The following is a 22,636-nucleotide window of genomic DNA, read 5'->3' on the forward strand; positions in this document are numbered from 1 at the left end:
CCGCTCACCTCAGGCCCGCTCCTCCCTCCCCCCCCCGGCGGCGCGCGGCTGGCGGCGGCGCTGACGTCGGCCCGCGGCTGCTCGCGCTCCCCCTCGCCGCGCCGCATGTGTTGCAATCGGCTCACGTGGGGGGCGCCCTGACATCACTTCCGGGAGAAGGGGGGGGAAAGGAGGGGGGAGGGACGCGGCGCGCGCTCGCGGGGCGGGCGGTGATTGGCTGCCCGGCCGCGCGGGGGGTTGTGGGGGGTGTAGTTCGCGGTGCGCTACCCCCCCCCTCCTCAGTGCCTCCACGGGAGGTATCGCGAGAAGGGGGTGCTTAAAGGGGACGCTTCATTAGCGCCGGGTTCATTAGCACCGGGTTCATTAGTGCTGGGTTAATTAACGCCTCGCCGCCCCGCGCACGGGGCTGAGGGGTGGCGGTGAGCGGCGTGCACCGCCCGGCCCCGTGGGGGGCACGGGGTGTCGCGATAGGCGGGGCGTGTCGCGACAGGGAGGGGCGAGAAAGGGGAGGGCAGCCATGGGGGGGGGGTCGGGGGCTGTGAGGGCGGTGGCGGGGGTGAGGATGAGGATGGTGAAGATGAAGGTGGTGAAGAACATGAGGGTGGTGGTGAAGATGATGAAGATGGTGAGGAAGATGATGGTGAGGAAGAAGATGAAGGCAGTGGTGATGAGGGTGACGACATGAGGTTGATGGTGGTGGTGAGGAAGATGACGAGGATGATGGTGGTGAGGAAGAAGATGGTGAGGAAGGTGAAGAAGATGAGGATGGTGGTGATAAAGGTGATGGTGGTGATAAAGGTGATGGTGGTGAGGAAGATGATGGTGTTGATGAAGATGGTGGTAATGAGGATGATGATGATGGTGGTGGTGATGATGAAGACACTCCCCTGCCCTCACCCCGTGGGCCCCAGGCTGCAGCAGGAGCCCAGCACCACCCCAGTTGTCCCAGTTTGTCCCACCCAGCACCCACCCGCAGCTCAGGCCGGGCGCAGCAGCCCCCCTGTGGGGGCCATTTCCGAACCTTTTCCCCCAAAGCCGTTTGTTCCCGGTGCTCAGCTCTTCGCAGCCCACCCAGGGGGATCCGCACTCCCAGGCACTGCCACAAAGGACAGGGCTGGGGCTGTGCTGGGACAGAACAAAGCCACCAATTCACACACACACGCCCTCAGCCTGCCCTCCTCACCCCAGCAGCGTTTTGCCTCCCATCTCTCCCCATGGCTGTGCCCAGCCTCTTCTTTGACACCTTCTGTCTGGGCAGAAATGCTCCAGGTTCCCTTTTGCTTCACGCAGAGGTTGCTCACAGCTCTTTAATGTGGCAACAGGAAAAAGCTTCCACAGCCCAGGCCAGTTCTAACAGCCCGAGTCAGTTCTCCTCCGTTCATGTTCAAGTGGAAGCTGCCCCTGGGTTTTCTGGCTGAGGAGGTCTCGGTGGCTGAAGCAGCCGCTCTCAGCCCCCCACCAGCTCAGGAGTGCAAGGACAAGGAAGGGCTGTGGCTTCGGGCCTCAGAGCCATCCCAAAAGGGAAAGTGCCTAGTGCTAAGAAAAATAACCCCCTTCCTCTCCACTATGTATCCCAGCTGTCAGATGAAGGCAGCTGTAGGATTTGCTCTCCTTGCAGAAGATTGCGCCCACAGCACCAGCAGAGAAGGAGCAACAGCTCCGAGAGGTGATGGTGTGCCAGGGCAGGCAGCAGCTGCATTCTGTCTGCACTTGAGTCCAGCACAAATTCCAGACCCCAGCGCTGCCACAGCGGGCTGCTCCTTTGCATGAGCTGTCCCAGGCAGCCTCCCCTTCTCCAACAAAGGCCACGATACCAAGAACGCCAGGCTGGACACTTTTCTGCTTTTATTTAAAAAAATCCAGAATGGATCCAATAACAGTTTTATTATCCAGGAAATTGTTTTGCCATAAGCAGAGAACAGACACAGGATGGAGCAGAAGGCTCAGACAAGTAAAAGTACGCAGCTTTCGTGTAGCCTCTTTTGTAAGAAATGTTACAGCTAAATTTGGAGACCCCCCCTCCTCCAGAACAAGGGCACTAGCTGCAGATCTGGATGTTCTCCAGCAATGTAACCAGCCTCGCCCTTGCTGTTCACAGGCCTCAGGACCTGTTCACAAGTGCTCAGATCCACGAGGAGGATCCAAACAGGTGTTACTCCCCGCCTGCTTCCACCAGAACCTCCCTCTCCACCTCTCGATTCACTAACATGGTTTCCAAGCTCCGGTACCAGATTCAGTACACCATTGTGTCAAGTATCAGAAACAAATGATCAGCAAGTCCTCAAGTGCCTCAGTTGAATACCGCAGGGCCAAACACTTCGAACTTTGTCTTGCATGAATTAACTTTCATCATGTGACAATTTACCTAGCAGACACATCACTAAGTTTATACATTAAAGAATTTTTATATATAGAATACTGCAAAAACACAGTAAGTCTGAATTCTGCCCGTTTCTGCTCAGGAAGGTGCCTTCTCTCCCAAGCATCAAGAATATCCACCGCCTCTTTGTGCTCTAGTCAAGGCAAGGCCGAGACTTCTTATTGCTTCTCTTCCTTCTGATCTCCTGGACTTCCAGAACCCTCTCGTTCCGAGGCCATCTGTGAAAGAGAGTGCTTCTTAGTGGCAGCAGCAACAACATGTTTCTCCCCAGACGTGTTTTTTTTTTTCCCCCCATCTGTTTAGGTTAATTCTAGACTGAAGAAACCCTTCTCCAGAGAAAAAGGGTGATTGTCCACTGGAGAATGGAAGCAATCCTGGTCTCCACATGACTGCTACTAAGAGGAAGGAAATTATCTTCCCATTATTTACTTGTTCCCAGTGGACATAACGAGCTTACGTTGCAGCACTGAACGCTGTCAGTTTGACATCAAAGCAGCTTTCCCCCAGCTTAGCAGCACCAAGGTCACCTGGGCCGTGTGTGCCATTTCCATCCCGGCACACGTCCCCTGGACAGGGTCAGCACCCGTCTGCCAAAATGGGCTCAGACAGGAGGGCCTCTCACTGAGAGACTAGGAAAAAAATCCCCCTGGCCTGACTACTGTGGTTTTAGGCAGGCTGAACAGGAAGCCTGTTACAGAATCATCTTCAGGGCACTCCAGACATTACTTCAGATAACCTGCAGACACAGGGGAAAGCCCCAGCCAAAGGGAGCTGTGCCAAGAGTCAGCACCATGCCTAAATATTTGGTGGCCCAACTCCCCCCTCCCCATCCAAGTGCTATAAAATGTAAGTGACCATGAACCTACCTTCTTGTATGCCATTTCAAAGAGTTTCAGGGAAGCCTGCTGCAGGCTGGTCGCTGCCTGCCTGATGTTTTCTCCCGTTTCGCTGTCTTTACGAGCCAGAAGTTCCCTCATTTTAGCAATTTCTTCCTTCAATTTGTTGCACTGCGAAGAACACACGGACAAACATGATGCAGCTGCACGCGTTCACCGAAAAAATCTCATTCCTGCCATTTCACCCACCTAGTGGCCACAGCAAAACTCCAGGTTTTTGCCAGAAGCTGGGAAGTTAGAGTCTCAAACGGAGCCATATGGCCTGCAGGGACTGGGACTGCGCTCGGCTCCCAGTGGGCACGTGTCCACCTCGCTAAACGCACCGCAGTCGGCATTAAGCGGTCCCCTCGTTTGCAGTCTCGGCAGAGGCGCCAAGGACAGAAAGCACTGCAGAGACCGAGCAGCCCGCCAAGGAGCAGAGCTGCTCTCCCTGGCACACCTCGCCAGCCAGCCAGCCACCCCGGCAGCCAGGGTAAAGGGAAAAGCAAGCTGGTTCTCATCTATATTTAAGGCACTGTCAGGAAGCCAGCGAGTAAGGCTGCTCACAACCCTGTTTAATCCCTTTGTTGCACGTGGGAGGAGCAGGGAGGCAAACAAAAGCAGTACGGTCTCATCCCAGCCCCTGTAGCCATCTGTCAAACCCTCCACACAGTCTGGCATTTCTCTGGCAGGCTGCTGGCGAGGCAGGCCTGGAGAAGGGAGGTGACTGGGGGACAGCTGTGCCGCCAGCGCTTGCTCAGCAGCGTTCGCAGGGAAAACGTGGGCAGAGAGCTCCTCATTTAGACCTGTGGGATGGGGAAGGCAACCGAGGCTGCCTGTGCCAGGCTCCCAGCTCCACCCAGAGCACACGGGGCTTCCTCCAGGCACTGCTACCCTTCTTTCCCTCGGTATTCCCCCAGAAAGCATCACAGGGAACAGTTCTCGCAAAGAACAGAGATGGAGGCTCTGCTCCTGCGGGAGAAAACTCCAGCAGTCATAGTCCCAAGCACAGAGGACCTGAGCTGAAAGACAGAGTTTAAAGCAATCAGAGGCTCCTCACCAACAAACCAACTTCTTGTTCCCTCAAATGCCTCACAGAGCCCCTTTTATCCCATTCCCAAGAGTTGTTAAGTTGAAGATTGTGCAATCTGTTTTAAACTTGGCTTTTGAAATTCATAATGTTGAAATTAAACCGTCACTTCGAAAGGCACGGAAAGCACTCCTTTGACGCTAACTATCCACTTCACTCCAAAGATAGAAGGAAAATTAGAGCTAAGTGGATCCCATCATTTTCATTGCCTCCCAGTTCTCGGATGCTGTGCTCACACCACCGAGACTGCCAGGGCTGCACAGCAGAGACAAGGGAAAGCTGCTAACGCCGGGCAGGCGCTGCTTGGAATCTCTAGCTTTTGAGCAAAATTTTCCTCTCATGCAGGACACAGGCCAGTTCTTATCAAATCCCTGCAAGGCCAGCCCAAGGACACAACTCGTTAGCAGCTTCCCAGGCTCTTAAGTCTTCACTGACACCCAACTTGCACTTCAGAATGTGCTATTACTCCAACCATCTCATCATAAGTATGCTCTTACATCCTCCCATACCTAAGTGCAGAACCCAGACGAGTCGATGACTGTGCCACCCTTACACAGCAGGGCAACACGGAGCTGGTGCCAGCGCCCAGAGCCAGCTAGGAGCCCAGCAGGAGTTTGAGCAGACACGGCAAAGAACCGCACGGATCTGGGGGTGTCACCCACCTCATCTGCTGGCAGCTGATCCTTGAACTCCTCCATCTTCGACTCCGTGTCGTGGATGATGCCCTCGGCCATGTTGACGGCTTCCACGCGTTCCTGGGGAAGAGAGCTCATCAGGGCCTCCTGCGCACAGCTGGCAGCACGAGCTGCCTGACATGCTAACATTTCTTTCCCCAAACTCCATTCCAGCTCCCAGCCAGGGTCCTTCTTAATGGCAAGGTGGAAAAAGGAAATGGAAGCCAACCACTTCCAGGGGTATTCTGGCACCGAAGCCCAAACAGGGGTCTAACTGAGACATTCCTTCCTCTGACACCCACCGAAGCAGAAGCAACCAACAAAATACTACTACTGGGAGGCTGAAAAAGCGAGCCAGCGCAGAGACTGCTCAGCTCTACGTTCTGCTCCTTGAGGAAGCCACAGAGCTTTTCAAGAATACTCTCGGGCTTCTTCAGCAACGAGGGCTCTAGAGACACCTCAAATGTGGGGTTGTTTTACTGGTGTTTCCTTATTAGCAGTATGTGTAACAACTCAACGATGGAAATAACCACTGTGCTGGGTAGGAACTATTAATTAGTGCTGCGAGGATGACCAACAGGTGACTGAGTAGGCTCTCAGGACAGAGGTGTGGTAGTTCTTAGACATAATTCAGTCCCACTGTCAGTGTGAACTATTTCATCAGCAACAGCCTCTGGGACACCCAGCCCTCCCCATCTCAAAGACGAGTCTACCTGAGCAAGGGTGTGATAACATGCTCAGGAGACTCAGGAGGAAAGCAGGTGATCAATTATTTAGTGCCTATGCTGTGTCTGTGCTTTGTGTGGGATGCCAGAGTTGACAGCAGGATGTTAAGTCCAGCAGAGTGCTATCTGTCTGTGCACTTATGGTTACTTCCATGGTGGTAAAACCACGATCAGAAAGGTGTAACGGGGAGCTTTGACAATCAAATTATGCAAATCTTATAAAGAGACAGATGTGCCAGTTAAGAAAGCAGCCTCCATGCGGTAACTGGGCAGAGATGAATCCCACTTGGACTGTTAACAGGGCAGAACTCACCCCCTCCATGATTTAAGGTACAAAGTCAAAGCGTGGCAACAGGAAATTTCAGCACAAACTCTTCAAGTGCTGTGCCACCACTGACGCTCCCTGGCAATGATGCAGATATTTGAACAGTGGGGCTCCCAGACCAAAGTCTCCAAGTGTTCTGCACCTAACCTGCAGGTTAAGCCAATCTCTTGTGGATCTAGAGCTCTTACAGCATAGAGGGGCTGCTTCATGTGAATTTATTCCATACATTTTCTCCTTTAGTCCTCTTCCGATCCCTTCACTACCTTGAGTACCTGAGGCAGCTTTACACAGCCTAGGGGCACACAAAGCAGAAAAATGCAGCGTGCGGCTTCAGCCAGCACTGAACATACGCTGGTGTCATATCCCTGAGCCTTCCTCGTGTCTGCTTTAAAAATCAATGCTCCATATTTAGTAGTGTCATTAAATAGGTCTACCCTCATTAAGCCAATTAGTTCCAACCATTAACCCTGCGAGTATCACAGGTTCAGCCGCTCAGCCATGGCCAGCATCAGACCTTCCTGACAAAGTCAGCGAGGCTTTCAAACACCTCCTGACGGCTTCACCTGCGCTGAGGGCAAGTACTGAGCATTCAAGGTGCCAGGCAGTGAGATGTTTAAGGACTACAGAAAGCAACTTCCCACTTAGGAAGGATGAGGATGCTTCACAGCTTTGCTTAGCAGGCTCTATACATTTGGCTTTAAAATAAACTCCTAAGTAGTCTGCATCTTCCCTGTACTGCCTGCAATTAAATGGAAGGCCACCACTGTGAGAACCTGGCTGCAGCAAGCTAGCTTCAGACAACCAGCCAGGATAACGGGCAGCTGAACAGCAACGAGCACTGCTGACAGAAAGCATCAGCTATAGTTGCAAAGCTGTCAGTCGTGAGCAGCAGGCATGTGAGTTTGCTTACTGCTGCCTCCAAGCCCCAGTAACTCTTCAGGGAGGAATTATGTTACTGATCACACAGGGCCGCTTACCCAGCCCAACCCTCCTTGCAACTGCACGGTCTGAACTGGATACGGGGGAAGCAAGCAGATACCCAGGTAACCACATGGGCCCACGGCTCAGGGCGGTGCGGATAAGAACCTGCAGCTCCTTCAAGGTCAGCACGGTCAGTGGCACACAGTGGCAGCACCCAGCAGGCGGGCTGCAAGCTGCGAGGTGCCGCAGCAGTCACCTTACCTTTCTTCGCCTGTCCTCCTCCGCGTATTTCTCTGCATTCTTCACCATGTTCTCAATTTCGTCTTTGCTAAGGCCACCAGAAGACTGGATAACAACTGCATTAGAGAATTAACATTAATAAAGGACGTGCCCTCTCTTTGAGGAAAGGAGACTCATTTCCCAAGCCCTCTCCACAGCGACAGCCTTGCTCAGGGACTCTGCACCTGTGCAGACCCCGTGGGCCGTACAAAGACAACCAGCCTTTGAAGGGGCTGCGATGCAGTTGGCAAGATAAAAGCCTGACATCTTAGATCCCTCCTTCCCTCCTCCCCAGCTCTGCCAGACACTTCCTGCCTATTTCTTTGTAATCACCTTGTTCTTCAGTTACTCCTTCGGGAAAGCAAACACGCACAAAAAGCCCCCAAACCAAAAGGGGGGAGATTAAAAAAAAATGAAGACCCAGAAAAACAACACAAAAACCCCACCACCACTGAACCCTTTTTATCAGGACACAGATTCCTTTCACTACTGGACAGATGTTCAGGCTGGTAGCACAGTAACACTATTCCCTACCCACCTTATCATGCTGCCCTTGATAAGCAAGCACAGCATGACTCTGTAGGTGGGCTGCTGAAGGTCCCCTGTTTTTCCCCATTTGTGTCAAAAAGCCCAAACACATAGTCCAGACATAAACCAAGTTCTGCAGAGAAGCATGAGTTGGTTGGGTAGACTGACGTCCTGGATATTGCAAAGTCAAAAAAACGGGTATAGCAGGCCCCAAAGTTTTATATAGTATTTGCCAGTGGTATGAAACCCTAAACAAAGGCACACACACGTCCTTTGGATGCAGCTGTGGGATGAGGAGTTCAGCTTTCTGCTTAGGACCATATTTGCAGACAGACAGGCAACTGAAATTCTAGTTGCCTATTTATTCAGAGCTAGAAGGCTGTCACAGGGAAAAATCTACAGAGAAATCAAAGTAACATGCAGTGTGCTTTTGGAATCGTTTATGCCAAAAGCCAAGCAGTGTGATTAAGAACACCACATACCTTCGAGTTGCCAGTAGAGTTAACAGTATTTTTCTTAACTGGAGCATGCATCCGATTGCTCTAGTCATTCCCTCCAAGAAATGACTGAAGGGCAGTATAGAGCCTTCCCAGTCACAGGCACAAAAGAGATCTATTTGTACCAGGGGAATCTACAAATGCTTCAAATTAATTTTCTAAGCCCACAACAGGGCTTTAGAAAGAGTCAACCACGCTGTTAATTACCCCAGAACACTGGGCCTAACATTTCATTGCACACAGAGCACAACGTGCTGGCAGCTTGAAGTCCCCGAGCCCCCTGCCATTTAGAGATGTTTGCAGCCTAAACGAAGGAAAGCGAATCAAGTGGTTTCACAAAATACCTGCGGCTTCAATATGCCTGAATTTCAATATCTTTGCCTCAGAACCAAAACAGGGTGGCAGCACAAGGCCAGTGTACTCAGCCTCGGATTTTACAGGGGTCTCCCCAGTTTGATTTCTCCCTTAAAAGCTGGCATCTCCATGCAAGCAGCCTCAGCTGCTTCTGTGTGGTGGCAGAGAGCACTCCCCGAGGAGCAGCGTGCCCAGGAGCACAGCACAGGGACAAGGTGCAGGATTCCCAGTCCCTGATTTCTGTCCCTCCAGGGCACAGCCCCCTGCTCCACACCTGTCCTTCCCACCCCACACAGCACCCCGGAGCACTTACTTTGCTGTTCACGCCCGGTGCCTTTGTCCTTGGCTGACACATGAACGATTCCGTTGGCATCAATGTCAAAAGTGACCTCGATCTGGGGCACCCCGCGTGGCGCCGGAGGAATCCCAACCTGAGGAGGAGAAGAGCTCAGCCATTAGCTCAGGGTGCAAGGCTCCAACACTGGGCACCTCATCTCGGTGATCTGCCAGGTAAATCAACTGGAAACTAAGCCTCAGAGCTGAGCCCTCAAAATGCCCGTTGGCACCACGTGGAGAATTAACAGCATCTGAACAGATTTAACAGCACACAGACTCCTACCTTAGGAACTACTTCTTAGCAACAGCAAGATCCAATGGCTCTGTCAAAGTTTGCTGTCTGACACCTGAACAAACCAATTCTGTGCGTGGAGCCACAGTCAGCCACGTGCTGCGCACACCAAGTGCCGAACTGTCCTCTGATAACCTGGGCAGATCCACGCGTGTTTGCAGAATAGTGGTGCCAGGCTGGAAAGTGACTGCTCTATAGGGACTGCACCGAGCCTGGAGCCTGCTCTGAGCCTTGTCTTTGTAACAGGGGAGGAAAGGCCAGCATTCAGATTATCTGCGGAGCATGTCTGGTACTACAGAGCTCCTTCAGGTCTTTGTGCCCAGGAGCAGAGAAGGCTCTGCTAGGTGACTGCGCCTAGCCCTAAAGCTACATCACAAGCATCCCCCAGCACTGCTGGGAAACTCTGAGCTCCATTTAAACACTAGCTGGTCCCTTGCCACTGAAAAGCTGTCCCAGCATCAGGCTTTAACTTCAGGGACTGCTTTTTTCTTTAAGTTACAAATAGGGTGAAATATCTTCTGTAAGACAACTCACCCCTAACGCTGCCTTCAGGGTTCGCCTGACATGCAGAAGGCTTTGAACTTCTCAAAGAAGGTCAAGATTAAGGTCAGGAATACCAAGTAGCCAACCTACCAGCGTGAACTGGCCAAGAAGTTTGTTGTCACTCGCCATCTCCCTCTCCCCCTGGCATACTTTGATCTCCACTTGAGTCTGCCCATCTGCAGCTGTAGAAAACACCTGTGGAAAACAAACAGTTAGTGGACTGCTACCAAATTGCACCACACGAACTGATTCCTGCTCATGTGTTCCTGCTCCTTTAAAAAGCTCTGACTAAACAACAAAGCACCAAGAGTAGCCACAGCCAAGTTCACTGGCATCTCATCTTATACGCATTTGAACACACAAAAGCTGGTGAGGCCATGCCAGCAGCAGGCTCTGGTCGCTGGCAGGCAGCCACGTTACCAGAACGCTTCCTCCTGAAGCAACAAGACTCCTGTCCCTGCCCCACACCACAGAGAACAAGTGTTATCAGTAGGAGCACACACCAGGAGAGCCAGCCAAGGCAAAGTGAGAGAAAGGATCACACCCAAGTCTGCTAGTGGCCCACACTACAAGAAAACATCTGAAAAAAAAGTTTCCAAGGCACACAGATGAAGAAAGGAGGTCTCAGATTGGCGCGGTGCTCAGTTACAGAAGGTCTCCACACAATCCTTCAGGATGATGTGTTGACAGTTACATCATGGCACACACACGCTGCAATCCTGAGCAGGCTGCAGACACCCCAGGATATCTTGGCACACCGGGACTCGGTTTTATCCTCCTCCTTTGGGCACGCTAACAATTAGCAGAGATACTCATGGGCAGACACTAAACCTTGACTCCTAAGCTGCTTCTTTGTGCCAGCTGAGGAGAGAAGACCATCTACTGGGATGCTTTGGGCAGCCCTGCTCGGTGCTCAGACCTCCGCTGGACGCAGCCCATTCGTACCTGGCTCTTCTTGGTTGGTATGGTGGTATTCCTGTTGATGAGCTTGGTGAAGACTCCTCCCAGGGTCTCGATGCCCAAGGAGAGGGGAGTCACATCCAGCAGCAGCACGTCGGTAACATCACCAGCTAACACGCCACCCTGGATAGCCGCACCGATCGCCACAGCTTCGTCGGGATTGACTGCTTTGCTGGGAGCGCGGCCAAACAATTCCTGCACAGTCTGCTGCACCTGAATGGGGAAAGAGCACAGCTCAGACGGGGAGCGAGCCATCGCTGCATGGTGCTGCAGCCACAAGAACGCCCCAGCCCTGGCCAAAGGTTTTGTCTTTATGGTCCTGCTGCCATCTTACCTGGTGGCATGAGAGAAATACTAAACCTTAGGCTCGTGGTTGCTCCCTAATCCACCATTCCATGTTCCCTGTTACATGCACTTACTGCAGTCTAGAAAACCTTTTCTCTGGAGATTTTCTTGCAGTCAAGCTCCCCAGCTGCCCATCAACCTGTGCACCCCACCTGCACTGGTCCTTTCACATAGCCCAGCCTTATTCAGGAGGGATCACCCCATGTTTATCACGCAGGAGCCAAGGATTGCTCCCCTGGAACTTGTACAAGCCAGCACCGGGCAGAACACAGCTGCCAAGGACAGCACAACTCTGGGTTTCTGACCTTCCCTGTGCTCTGTCTCCAGAGCAGAAGGACAGTTCATCTTGTTTGCATGTAATAAAGAAAAAAAATTAAAGTGTATGAAGGGCAGCGTTTTCAAACTCTTTATTTAATGGGCTGTTTCACCAGAGAGGTAGACTGCTATGTCAGCAGACGGTTTGAGCTGTGTTATTAGCTTTTCACTGCTCTGCCCCTTTGGAATGATGTGCTCATGATTGCAACAGATTTACTGCTGAAGTACCCAGAAGGGAATGCAGTGAGAGCCGCAGCTCAGTAGCCCGTTTCTCTCCCCTGCTGAGAAGGGTGTGAAGCCTGGTTCCTGTTCACAGCATCCCGCCTCTCTGAGCGCGCTCAGCAGGCAAACATCTGCACAGGTGAGCACCGTGTGCCTGGCAAACCGCGCTGTAAGCAAGCGTCCGACTCCGTGTGTGAGCCAAGAGACATTTGCAGGCAGCGTTCCCTGCAGAGGAAGACACTTTGTGCATGAACATATAATTAAGTGCAAGTCTTTCCCTCCGGAGGCATATTTTACAGCACAAAAGAGCCATTACTTCTAACCACCCACTTTATGTTTCCTGCAGCACTGGCCACGTGAGCTCCAAAGAAGGCGAGCTCCCTCCTAGCAAACAACAACACAGGAGGGAACACTCTGTGCTATGCACAACATACGGGCACTGATCTTGGAACCAGAGCTCTCACCCTGGCTATGGGCACGCAGGAAAGCCTTACATAACCTCAGAGCCATGAGCACGGGACATAAACAAGATGAGGGGAGTATTTATGTGCTGTCTCCCACCCTTAAAGGATAGTTAAGGTTTCAGGAAGGGCGTCCCCACTTCCAAAAGTATTTTTCTCACTTTATTTCTCACTTCACAGACATTTTTCTTCTGTCCTACTGGACTGATAGGGCCTTTGGGAAGGTTTAGCACACTTATTCCATTTGAGTTTTGGCCAGAGCAGCACCTTTTCCTTATCTTGTCCCTTTGGTTCCGCTGCCCGGGTGACCTTCTGCAGACACTAACATCACCTGCAGCCCCCAAGGCTCATGTAACACATCAGAAAGGGGACAGAGGGGAAAAAAAAAAAAAAAAAAAAAAAGGAACTAAAAACCCCAGGCGGGACCATGCACAATGTATTATCCTAGCAAGGACCTGTCAGTCACAAGCAGTAACAGCAAAACAAGCTGTCCGAGCCTGACAGATCCTGTGGAATGAAATTTTGCTGATGTCTGCAGAAAAGGATAAGCCGTACCCTTGAAGGCAGCAGCGCACATACATGTTCAGCACTGACTTCAGGGGAGCTAACAGTCTGCATTGCTATGAATAAAAACGGCAAATTACCAGAAGAGAGCACCTTATCTGCAAGCCTGTACACGTCAGCAGAGCAAGCTTTTAAGTTATGTGGTGCTTATCACCAGAACACCAGGTCCAGGTGTTAGGTAATGAGCACTGAGGAGAGCCGATTAAGCGTGCCTGACAACAGCCAGCACCGCCTCGAGAAAAGACAAACACACCCAAGCAGCAGGTAACTGGATAGTTGTGCTTCTGAGGTTTCTTCAGAGCTAGCTGCAAGCGCCCTGCACAGGCAAGGAAAGCTCGCGGGTGCCAGAGATTACCGAGAGGTTACTGTCATTGAAGTGGACCTTTATCACATGCTGAATTCTACAGGAAAAACACACTGTACATCTCAGCAATACTGCTGGTGTTCGGTCCACAAAAAGCAGGAAACCAGGATGAGTTTTCAAATCCTGATACCTCCCACTTGTCTTTTTAAACTGCGACTCAGCTACGACCCCCAGCTGAGCTGCAGGAAGAGGAGTCCCTTGGCACTGCTTTCATAGGACTACCAAGCACGTCTGTCCTGCTCCTGGGGGCCTTCAGTGGCCGGAGCCTTGAAGTGCCCAGACCCTGAACTTTTCCGTAATAGATCACCCCCAGCAGCAGCACTGGTAGCTGTGCCAGCCGGGCCCGTAACGGGGACATATCTCATACCTTCGGCATCCTGGTCATGCCACCGACGAGGATGACTTCACCAATGTCACTCTTGCTGACTTCGGCATCCTGCATGGCCTTCTGGCACGGCGCTACCGTCCTTCTGATCAGATCAGCCACGATGCCCTCAAACTGCGAGCGGCTCAGCTTCATGTTCAGGTGCTTTGGTCCAGAGGCATCCATAGTAAGGTATGGCAAGTTGATATCAGTCTGCAGTACAAAAACAGACAGTGTGAAAACCACAAACAGAAAGCGAGGCAGCCCCACACAGGTTTCAGACCAAGCTACAGGTTCTGTTCTGCCTGCTCTAAAACATCGACGTGCCTGTGCACTCAAAGCCCAGTCCCTACCTGGCAGCAGGTATGTTTGTATTTTACATTTCATACAAGAGGTAAGAAAGATTTTGTTACACATCTCACGGTTACAACTGTTAAGTACCAATTTTAATACTCCGTGTTACTCTGAGGTCCTTCATGGTCATGGAAAAAGCGTTCTCTTGCTCTTCACAGCTCATGTCATTGTGGTTTATGCACACAATTTGTCAGTGTTATAAAGGAAGTAATGATTAAACCATCATTTTCACTAGTGGTTGTAAGCAGCAGTATTTAATTTCTATCATAGGTAGGAAGTAAGAGCTGAAACCTGTGAAGTTACAACCTTAATTCCCTCCCTCCAGCACAACACAGAAGTTCATTTTCAGCCAGATTTTGCTACCAACTACCTAACACTTCATACCAGGTAAGCTGCCCAAAGGAACCAACTGGTGACCGTTGCTTAAAGGCAAGCAGCTTGTCTGACAACTAGTTAGCTGCTATTTAACCCAAATGTTCAGTGCCATGGGCCACCCTCCCTGTTTCTCATTGTTATTTGTGCACAATCTTAGAAATTCACACCCTGGATTTTAAAATCAAGTCTTACACTGAAATCATCTTCAAGTGCTGAATCATGGTGACATCATCAGGACTACAAAAACTGTTTAAGCTCTAGAGATTTAACTTCCCAGAACAAGAACTACACCCATGCCACAGGCTAGAGGTGCACATTCACTTTGTAAATGGCATGCTCAGAAACACCAGGGAGGACAGGGCCAGCAGTGAGCTGTTTTCCCTTTACCACCAAGGAGTTGGGGAATTCAGTTTTCCCGGTATTTGCCAGCATTTTCCCTGCATTTGCCAGCTCTCAAGCCAGTTCAAACAGAGCCTGCTACGTCTCTGGCAGAACTATGTGCCCATTGTGACTGGCCTGAACTCCTTGCTATGAGCTCCCCACTGGCCAACAAAAAAATAATGTTTATTCAGAACCTAGAAATTGGCAGAGCCCCCATTTCAATTACTATATAATTGACCTTAATTTCACTTCAGCACGATTACACCCCCAGCTTGCTGCTTCTCCGGCTCCTTATTCACTAGTGAATAAAGGACAAACTTGAATACATTAAGATACAAACATGTGAAAAGGAAAGGGTGTATACGTTGCTCATTGTTTAAGCAACCCTTCTGGTGGAAAATAAGATTCTTTATAGAAATTATTCCTTGCTATTAGACAAATGAGCTGTTTCAGTAGTGCGAGCAGCACCACAAGGTTTTGGAGCTGCTTGCACAGAGCCCTAAGTACCTCCCATCACACAGAAGTACTAACTGCAGCTCAATTCCCTACTGCCCATCATACTTCTGTAACATGGGAGTTGGGAACAAGGTCACATTCTCTGCACAATGAGCAAACGTGGTGTCAGAACACAAGCAAAAGGCAGAATCCATTATCATTCTTCACTTCTGACAACTGGTTTTGCTCCCCAACAGACACTGAGAGACTGTCCTGAGAAAGAGAACTTGCAGTTAAACCAATGCTGTTTGATTAAACAGAAGCTTGAGCTGCCAGCACAGGAGAAAAGCGGCTACTTCAGAGTTTTAGAAACAAAAATTACCAAAACAGTTCAATATAACATTTTGATACTCTGCTTTGAGCCCAGCCACCTACCTGCACAGATGAAGAAAGCTCACACTTTGCTTTCTCTGATGCTTCTCTCACCCTTTGGAGGGCCATGTTGTCTTTAGTCAGGTCAACGCCCGTCTAAGCAACAAAAAAGATGTTAGCAGACTGTTAGCTAGCCATGGAGAGCTTTTCATCACTGCAGTTCACCTTTTTAATCACTCTTGACTGCAAAGATGTTTGTTGGAATAGAGCCTGTTAAACTTCTCTCTAGCTGTTGATCTCTCTAACTTCTGGCAAACATCTTTAGCATTTCAAAACCATCTGTTAGCCCCCTCTGCTCTAGAAGCGATTATTCAGTAAGTTACTGATAAAAGCTGGGAAAAGCTGCTGCATCACAGAATATTAAGGCAAGGAACAGAGCTGGAATTATATTGCAATTTCCCACGGCCAACACTGCACCACGTACATCTGTGCTGACACATTCAGTCAGCCCACAGATTTTCGTTAGAGTAAGCAGACTACAAATAGGTAGTCCTGCTACGCTGGAAGAAAAAAAGCAGAAGCCCTGCTATTTATTCTGTCTTCCAGGAGAGGAACATTCTGCCTTGAGAAAATAGATCTAAGATCTGGAAGTCAGGCTAACTTCAATACTTTTAAATCTCAGTTGTGCCATAGAGCTGAAAAGAAGTCCTAATAGTTTAAGAAAATTCTTATCCTTCCACAGAAGTTAAGCAGGATTAAAAGACAACGTAACACGAGGTTGAATTCTGATGAGGTACCTCACCTCTCTCTTGAACTCTTTAACTATATACTGCAGCAAAGCCTGGTCAAAATCTTCTCCACCTAGGAACGTGTCGCCGTTGGTTGACTTCACCTCAAAGACTCCCTTCTGGATTTCCAAAATGGAGATATCAAAAGTGCCTCCACCCAAGTCATAGACTGCAATGCTACATGAACAGAGACAGAAAAACATTACTTTCTAGGCAAAGATGCATGGCTCAAAATCATTCTTGTCAAGAGGCACGTGTGCAGACCTCATGGTGACATCCATAAAAGTTCTTTAAAAACAACAATACACAGATCATTGTGCACATTCCTTGAGCGCACTGAGTCCAGGTGGAAGCCCTCTGAGTGCAGTTCTTTCCTCTCCTTTGAGGAAAGGCATCTAATGGCAAGGACACTAGAACCATCGTGAAACATGTCCTACAAGATGGAGGCCTTCCACAGCACTGCAATCCCAGTCTCAAATACAAAGTCAGTAACAACCCCCCCTGAATTTTTATGACCACCCTTGAGAGCAGCAGAAGGTTGAATGCAGCCAGGAAAAGATACAAACTGGGGATTGCCAGGCACCAAACCTCGACCTCCCTCTTACGACAGCCCTTAGCACCACTGGTGACCACCTCTCACCCAGCTGGCTGGAGCCACACCTGTCACTGCTACCAGCAGGCAATATCACTATCAACACTCAGTGCCAATTTCAGCTGTAGCTGCAAGTTATGAAGTTTCTTTAACAAGTATACTTGACACGGAGTACAGGTGGCATGACACAGCATTGATTCACTTCTCAGAGTTTACTTTGGCAGGATTCCAACCAGTGATTCAGGAAAAAAACAGCCCAGAAGATGCATTTACAAAGCAAATTACAGCACGCTTATTTAAGGGGGTTGATGTTATGAACATAGGCTTACATTTTGTCTTCAGACTTGTCCAGACCATATGCAAGTGCAGCTGCTGTTGGTTCATTAATCACCCTCAAAACATTTAAGCCAGAGATCTGCCCAGCATCTTTTGTAGCCTAAATGGGGAAAAAAAAAGAGCACAGATAAGTGAGAGAAACTGAATGCAGCCTAAAAGCCTGAAAACCTTTGAGCTTGGTGAATACCTGTCTCTGAGAATCATTGAAATAAGCAGGAACTGTGATCACAGCATTCTTTGCTGAATGTCCCAGGTAATTTTCTGGAGCAAAAAAAAAAAAAGAGACAAGAAGTTATTTTTACACTAAAAAGAAAACCAACGACTTTATTACCACTTGATTTGAAATAATTTTCCTGAACTAGCAGGAGAATGACTTCCTGCTCAAGAACTTGATGTTTTCTGGGAAGATGCAGAGGGAACTGTGCAGAAACCAAGTCCTTCCATGGAACAGTTTGTGGATTTCTGGCAGAACACCTCTGCACTTCAATCAGTAACTGGATGCCATTAGCGAGGGAGAATTCCTGAGCTTAACTACCCTTCTCAGCATGCAAGACTGAGGTTGTTTGCTGTTTCTTTGGAGCGTTCAGCATGTAAGGTACTTACTACTTAATCGTTTTTGTCCTTACCATACAATGTGTTGTAGGTAACATTTATAGGTAAGATATCTAACATAACAACATATACACACTATGTGTTTACAGGCATTTGCAACAGTATTCCTATTGTACTCTTGGCAACTTCAGCAAGTGTCCAGGAACTTACACTGGAAAAAAAAAAATCTTCACATGAAGCTTCAGTCACAAGCCTCAGTCCTGCCCTTGAAACACTTCACAGTGATTGCATAATACTTCCCAACCCAGGCTGCAGAAGACAGCTATTTGATTTACTATTACACTGATTTGTTATAATTATTCCAGAAGCTATATTAGGAATTGAAAAGGAAAAAAAAATCTCCAGGACAATGGATATTTCTTCCTAGTAAAGATTCAAAATCACCACAAGCTAAGCAGCTTTTCCCTGCACCTGACAAATCGGGTTCCACGAGAATTCCCTCTCTGACTACACTTCTGGTCACTGGGTAAGAACCAAGCAACCTCAAAACCCTGCCACCAAAGCCCTTGCTCAGCTGCAGGCTAGGAGGCACAAGCACTGCAGTTTTCAAGGAAAAGGAGCTCCCCCTTCTGAAATAAGGGTGCATTCAAGTCAGCTGAAAATCATCTCACTTGGCTTTCAATTTGAGTGTGTTTTAAGTAAAGCACTAATATTTTGCCAGAGATCCCACGTTAAGGCAGGCACTGATCCTCCCTGAGGTTTCCCTAACAGCCCATCACCCTCCCACAGCCCGGCCTGCCATGCAAGAATTCCCACAGCACAGAAGTCCCTGCCTCGTGGCAGCACAGCCAGTTACAGCTGCCCAGTACCAGGGTCACACTCGTATTTGTGCATGGCAAAGGTCAAACTCCACCAACCTGCAGTTTCCTTCATCTTCATTAGCACAAAGGCACCAATCTGGCTTGGAGAATACAGCTTCCCGTGGGCCTCCACCCAGGCGTCACCATTGGAGGCGCGGACAATTTTAAATGGGACGTTCTTACTGGAAGAAAGAGACAAAAAAACCTGTAACAGCTCCATTTGGAGTTTCTGTATCAACACACAGCGTGGATCCCCTACAATTAGCACCATCACAACACTAAATGCAGGCTTTAAACAGAGAATACTGAAATTTCAAATGGCCTCAGGTCCAGGGAGTCCCAGAAGTACCAACACACTTCTGTCCTCATTTAGCTACAGCTCTCAAGAGTAAAAAGCAACTTGTTTGGTAGATGCTGAGCGTTCTGCACAGTATTAGCAAGGCTCTCAGGAGAAATACAAACTCAGGAGAAATACAAATTGGTGCACTGTTTGATGACTTCTCTGAAAACTTTAAAATAAAAATACAGCGTGGTCCTCAGAGCATAAGCGGTAGAACTTCGAAACACGAGGGTCTAACTGCTTGACCCCTCAGCACCCAAGCAAGGTTTGCATTTTGAATCACAACCAGTCAGGTTACGCAGCACTGGGTTTTGTGCTCTTCCTGCCGCAGGTGGCATCGCCCTGCCCACCCCCACTTACATGTCCTTCTTCACCTCAGAGTCGTCGAAGCGCCGCCCGATGAGGCGCTTGGTAGCGTAGAAGGTGTTGTGTGGGTTAGTGACCGCCTGCCGCTTCGCCGGCATCCCCACCAAGCGCTCGCCGTCTGCTGTGAAGGCGACCACCGACGGCGTCGTCCTGGCACCTTCCGAGTTCTCCAGCACCTACGAGAAAGCCACGCCAGGACACCATCAAAAATCACCACCTCTAAGAACACCAACTGGGACCGCAGGCTGCAGTTGGTTTTTGACTTACTTTGGCTTGTTTCCCTTCCATAACTGCCACGCAGGAATTTGTGGTACCCAGGTCAATTCCAATAACGGCACCCTTAATTGCTTCTGAGCTGTAAGGAGCATTACAGGAAAATCAGATTACTGCTAAAGGCAGATACTACCTAGATACAGCAGTCTTTTGGTTTGAAGGAAGACAAAGCCATGTTTCACTAGACACGGAAGCAAACCCTCATGCTGTTCTGGGCCCAAAGGTGCTCTCTGACTCTTGCACTGGAATTTAACCTCCTGGCTCTCGACTCCATCAGATCACCTACAGCTAAATCCCCACAGATTTGTTTAAACTCAACATCACTCTTCACCAGAAATATTTCAACTGCATCTTCTCAACATCCAGTAAGATTTAGATACAGATTGCACTGCAAGTAATCCCTGCCCTCCTGACATGAAGTTTCCTGGACTTGTTTTGGTTTCTGCACTCCAGCTTGCCTGATGACATCCTCCTGTGGGCAAGATGCTAGTAATAAATTGGATCAGTTCGTTTACCACTGCTTAGCATGAAGTGAACAGTGCACAGAGACAACAGAACTAGCTAAGCCCACGCAGGGTCCTCTGAGGCAGCGTGGAAGAACCATCTGTTTGCTCCTGAAGCGTGGTAAGTTCATTCTGAACAACGGGAGTGGTTCTTACATGGGGGAAACTTAAACCTCTTCCTGCTTCCTAGGAAGCACGTTACCTCTTCCAAGGCTGGTGAGAACTCCCAAACTGTAGTTCTGCTTTATAGACAAGCCATCTTCTGGAATAGAGGAGCACCCTGAAGCCAGAGCAGGGCCCTTTTATGTTACCAGGGACCAGGATATCACCGCCTCACTCCCCGGGGTGCTGCCTCACTCCCCGGGGTGCTCGGCCGCTCTAACTCCTGTTCACACAGCCCCAGGCAGTGCTCTCAAAACAAGCAACCGCTGCATGTCTGTGCACTGAGCAGAGCTGGGCCGTTTCCCTAACACAAGCAGATTTCCTGCCCCATGTCACCAATCCCCGCTGCTCACAGAACATCTGACTAAGTTATACAACCACTGCCCCATCCTCATCATCCTGTGACATGAAAAACAAGGGACTGAAATGCACGAGCTCTTTGAAATAAGCTTTATCTGCACTGAAACAGAGCCGCTTGTCACCTTGGTTTCACACCAGTGTAAAACAAGTTTTCCATCCTCTCCCTCTCCAATCAAACAAATCTCAAGAATTTTGTGGATGCTGCTCATGGTAGAGAGTGGGGGGGGGGAAGAGCAACCCTAAAAGTTCCCTGAAATAAAAAAACAGTACAGGGATAAAGACACAGCCTCAGGAAAATAACAGGCATAGGTTCTGGTTTTGCTCTTCGTCACCATCTCCCACTCCCACAATGAGCTCTGGAGTCAAAAGGGTCGAAACAAACATCAAACATCCAGATGTGGAAAAGCAAGGCAATACTCACGCATATCTTCTGCTGGATGCCGCTCTGAGAACATTCTGACTGAGGCCATTCCAGAACGTCTGTAAAATAAAGAGGTTCTCACGAAGGTCTGGTTTGAACAGGAGATGTTCAGCCCAAGACTTTCTGCGGAAGGCAATTTCTGAAGTAGCACAGCCCTACTACAAACCTGTATTATTTTTTTTTCTTTTTAAATCTTAAGGGTAAACTAAGCAAGAATTTAAGGAAGTTTCTGTTTGCCATAAAAAAAGAAACAAAAAAACAATTACTACCCTTATAACACCAACATTTATTACTGGAACTGAGCAATTTCACTGGAAGCAGTCTACACGCACACTACCAGTTAAGCAGACAAAAATTAGCTCGCTGATTTAACTCTGACCCTTCAGCCCACGACGAGGAGCAGCAGCCAAACATTAACCCAGTTCCTGAAGCCTTGCACATGGCCAGCTACTGCTGTTCTGCTTGAGAAATCCGCCCTCAAGGTTTTGTGACAACTTGTACGTGGTTTTTGCACAAGCTGCGTCTCTGCAGGCACACATCGGTGTCTCAGAGAGCTCTGACAGTGCCGTGCTTTCCTCTGCCTGGTGCTTTTAGCCCAACATCCCATTACAAACAACAGCACCCCAACACACGAGTGTTTTGGGGATCCTTTGGGACTTGTGGCCTTGCCCCACGCCAGCAGCAGGGCAGGGTGTGACAGCCTGGCTCAGGCAGGCCAACCCGTGCTGGGCTCCGCACAGGACCCAGTGCCGAGCATGCCCAGCACCAAGAGCTGCCGGCCCAGGAGGCCCCATCCCCTAAACTCACGTTCTCCTGAACTCACTTCCATCCCCTGCCTCTACGAGCCCGCCCTCCGGGTCCATTTTGTGTGGGGACAGCAAAGAATTGAGCAACCCCTGCCCTGCGCTTCCCTACAAACCGCACCAGGGCAGCGCTCAGTGCTAACGGGGCACTTCTCGCAAGCCCTGCCTGCCGCCCCCACACCGCCTGGGCCTGAACCCATCGGGACCAGCACCCGCACAGCACCACCAGCCCCCTGCGGCCCCCTTCGGCCTATCCCAGCCCCCCTGCGGCCCCAGCCCCCCCCATCCCCTCCATAGCCCCATTTAGGCCCCTTCAGCCCCCTCAGCTCCTCTCAGCCCCCCCCCCCAACCCTCCCATTCCCCCCCAGCTCCCTCCACCCACCCTTTCGGCTCCTCCTCGAGCTCTCCTCACGCCCCCAACCCCCTTCAGCCCCCCCAGCCCCCCCACACACTCCCCAGGCCCCTTCACCCCCCCCCAGCCCCCCCTCAGCCCCCCCCCCAGCCCCCTTTAGGCCCCTCCGCCCCCCCCAAACCCCTCTCAGCCCCCCCGAGCCCCCCTCAGGCCCCCCCCCGGCACCTGCGCGAGCCCCGGGGGCGCAGCGTTGGCCCCGCCGCGGGGCAGCAGCAGGGGCAGGGCCAGGCGGGCGGCGGCGCGGCGGGCGCTGAGCATGGCGGCGGCGGGGGGCGGGGGGCGGCGGGGCCGGGCCGGGCTCTTCTGGAAGCCTCCACACACGTGGGCGGCGCGGGGGGGGGCTTCGCGCCGCAAGGACCCCCCGCTGCGGGCTGTCCCACAGATCGCCTGCTCCTCCCGTTAGATTGTAGAAAGAGCTCCGGTTCTTGCGCCTTTCCCGCGGCTGCGCGCCGGTACCGAGAGGTCTACGGAGAAGCGGAGGCTCCCTCCGCGGGCACCGAGCTGAGGCGGGGGCCCTCGGGGGCGTGCTGCCGGTGC

The 22,636-nt window shown here is 50.5% G+C and overlaps 1 protein-coding gene and 1 non-coding gene across 2 annotated transcripts; both read right to left on the reverse strand.

The window, feature by feature from the left end:
• Window positions 1–1,821: 1,821 nt before the first annotated feature.
• Window positions 1,822–22,372, reverse strand: HSPA9 (heat shock protein family A (Hsp70) member 9). Its single transcript, XM_032196840.1, has 17 exons — window positions 22,265–22,372; window positions 20,885–20,943; window positions 19,433–19,520; window positions 19,160–19,341; window positions 18,517–18,641; window positions 17,235–17,308; window positions 17,041–17,147; window positions 16,134–16,296; window positions 15,395–15,487; window positions 13,418–13,627; window positions 10,765–10,992; window positions 9,910–10,014; window positions 8,962–9,079; window positions 7,252–7,346; window positions 5,008–5,100; window positions 3,247–3,387; window positions 1,822–2,598 (listed from the first exon to the last, which is right to left on the reverse strand). Exons 1-17 carry the CDS (start codon window positions 22,355–22,357, stop codon window positions 2,539–2,541), a joined length of 2,034 nt encoding a protein of 677 aa, XP_032052731.1. The 5' UTR covers window positions 22,358–22,372; the 3' UTR covers window positions 1,822–2,538.
• LOC116495065 lies at window positions 10,456–10,523 on the reverse strand. The gene has a single exon (XR_004253922.1). It is a non-coding gene; the product is annotated as a small nucleolar RNA SNORD63 (small nucleolar RNA).
• Window positions 22,373–22,636: the final 264 nt, after the last annotated feature.

This window comes from Aythya fuligula, chromosome 14 (assembly GCF_009819795.1).
Source record: "Aythya fuligula isolate bAytFul2 chromosome 14, bAytFul2.pri, whole genome shotgun sequence".
Classification (NCBI taxonomy): domain Eukaryota; kingdom Metazoa; phylum Chordata; class Aves; order Anseriformes; family Anatidae; genus Aythya; species Aythya fuligula.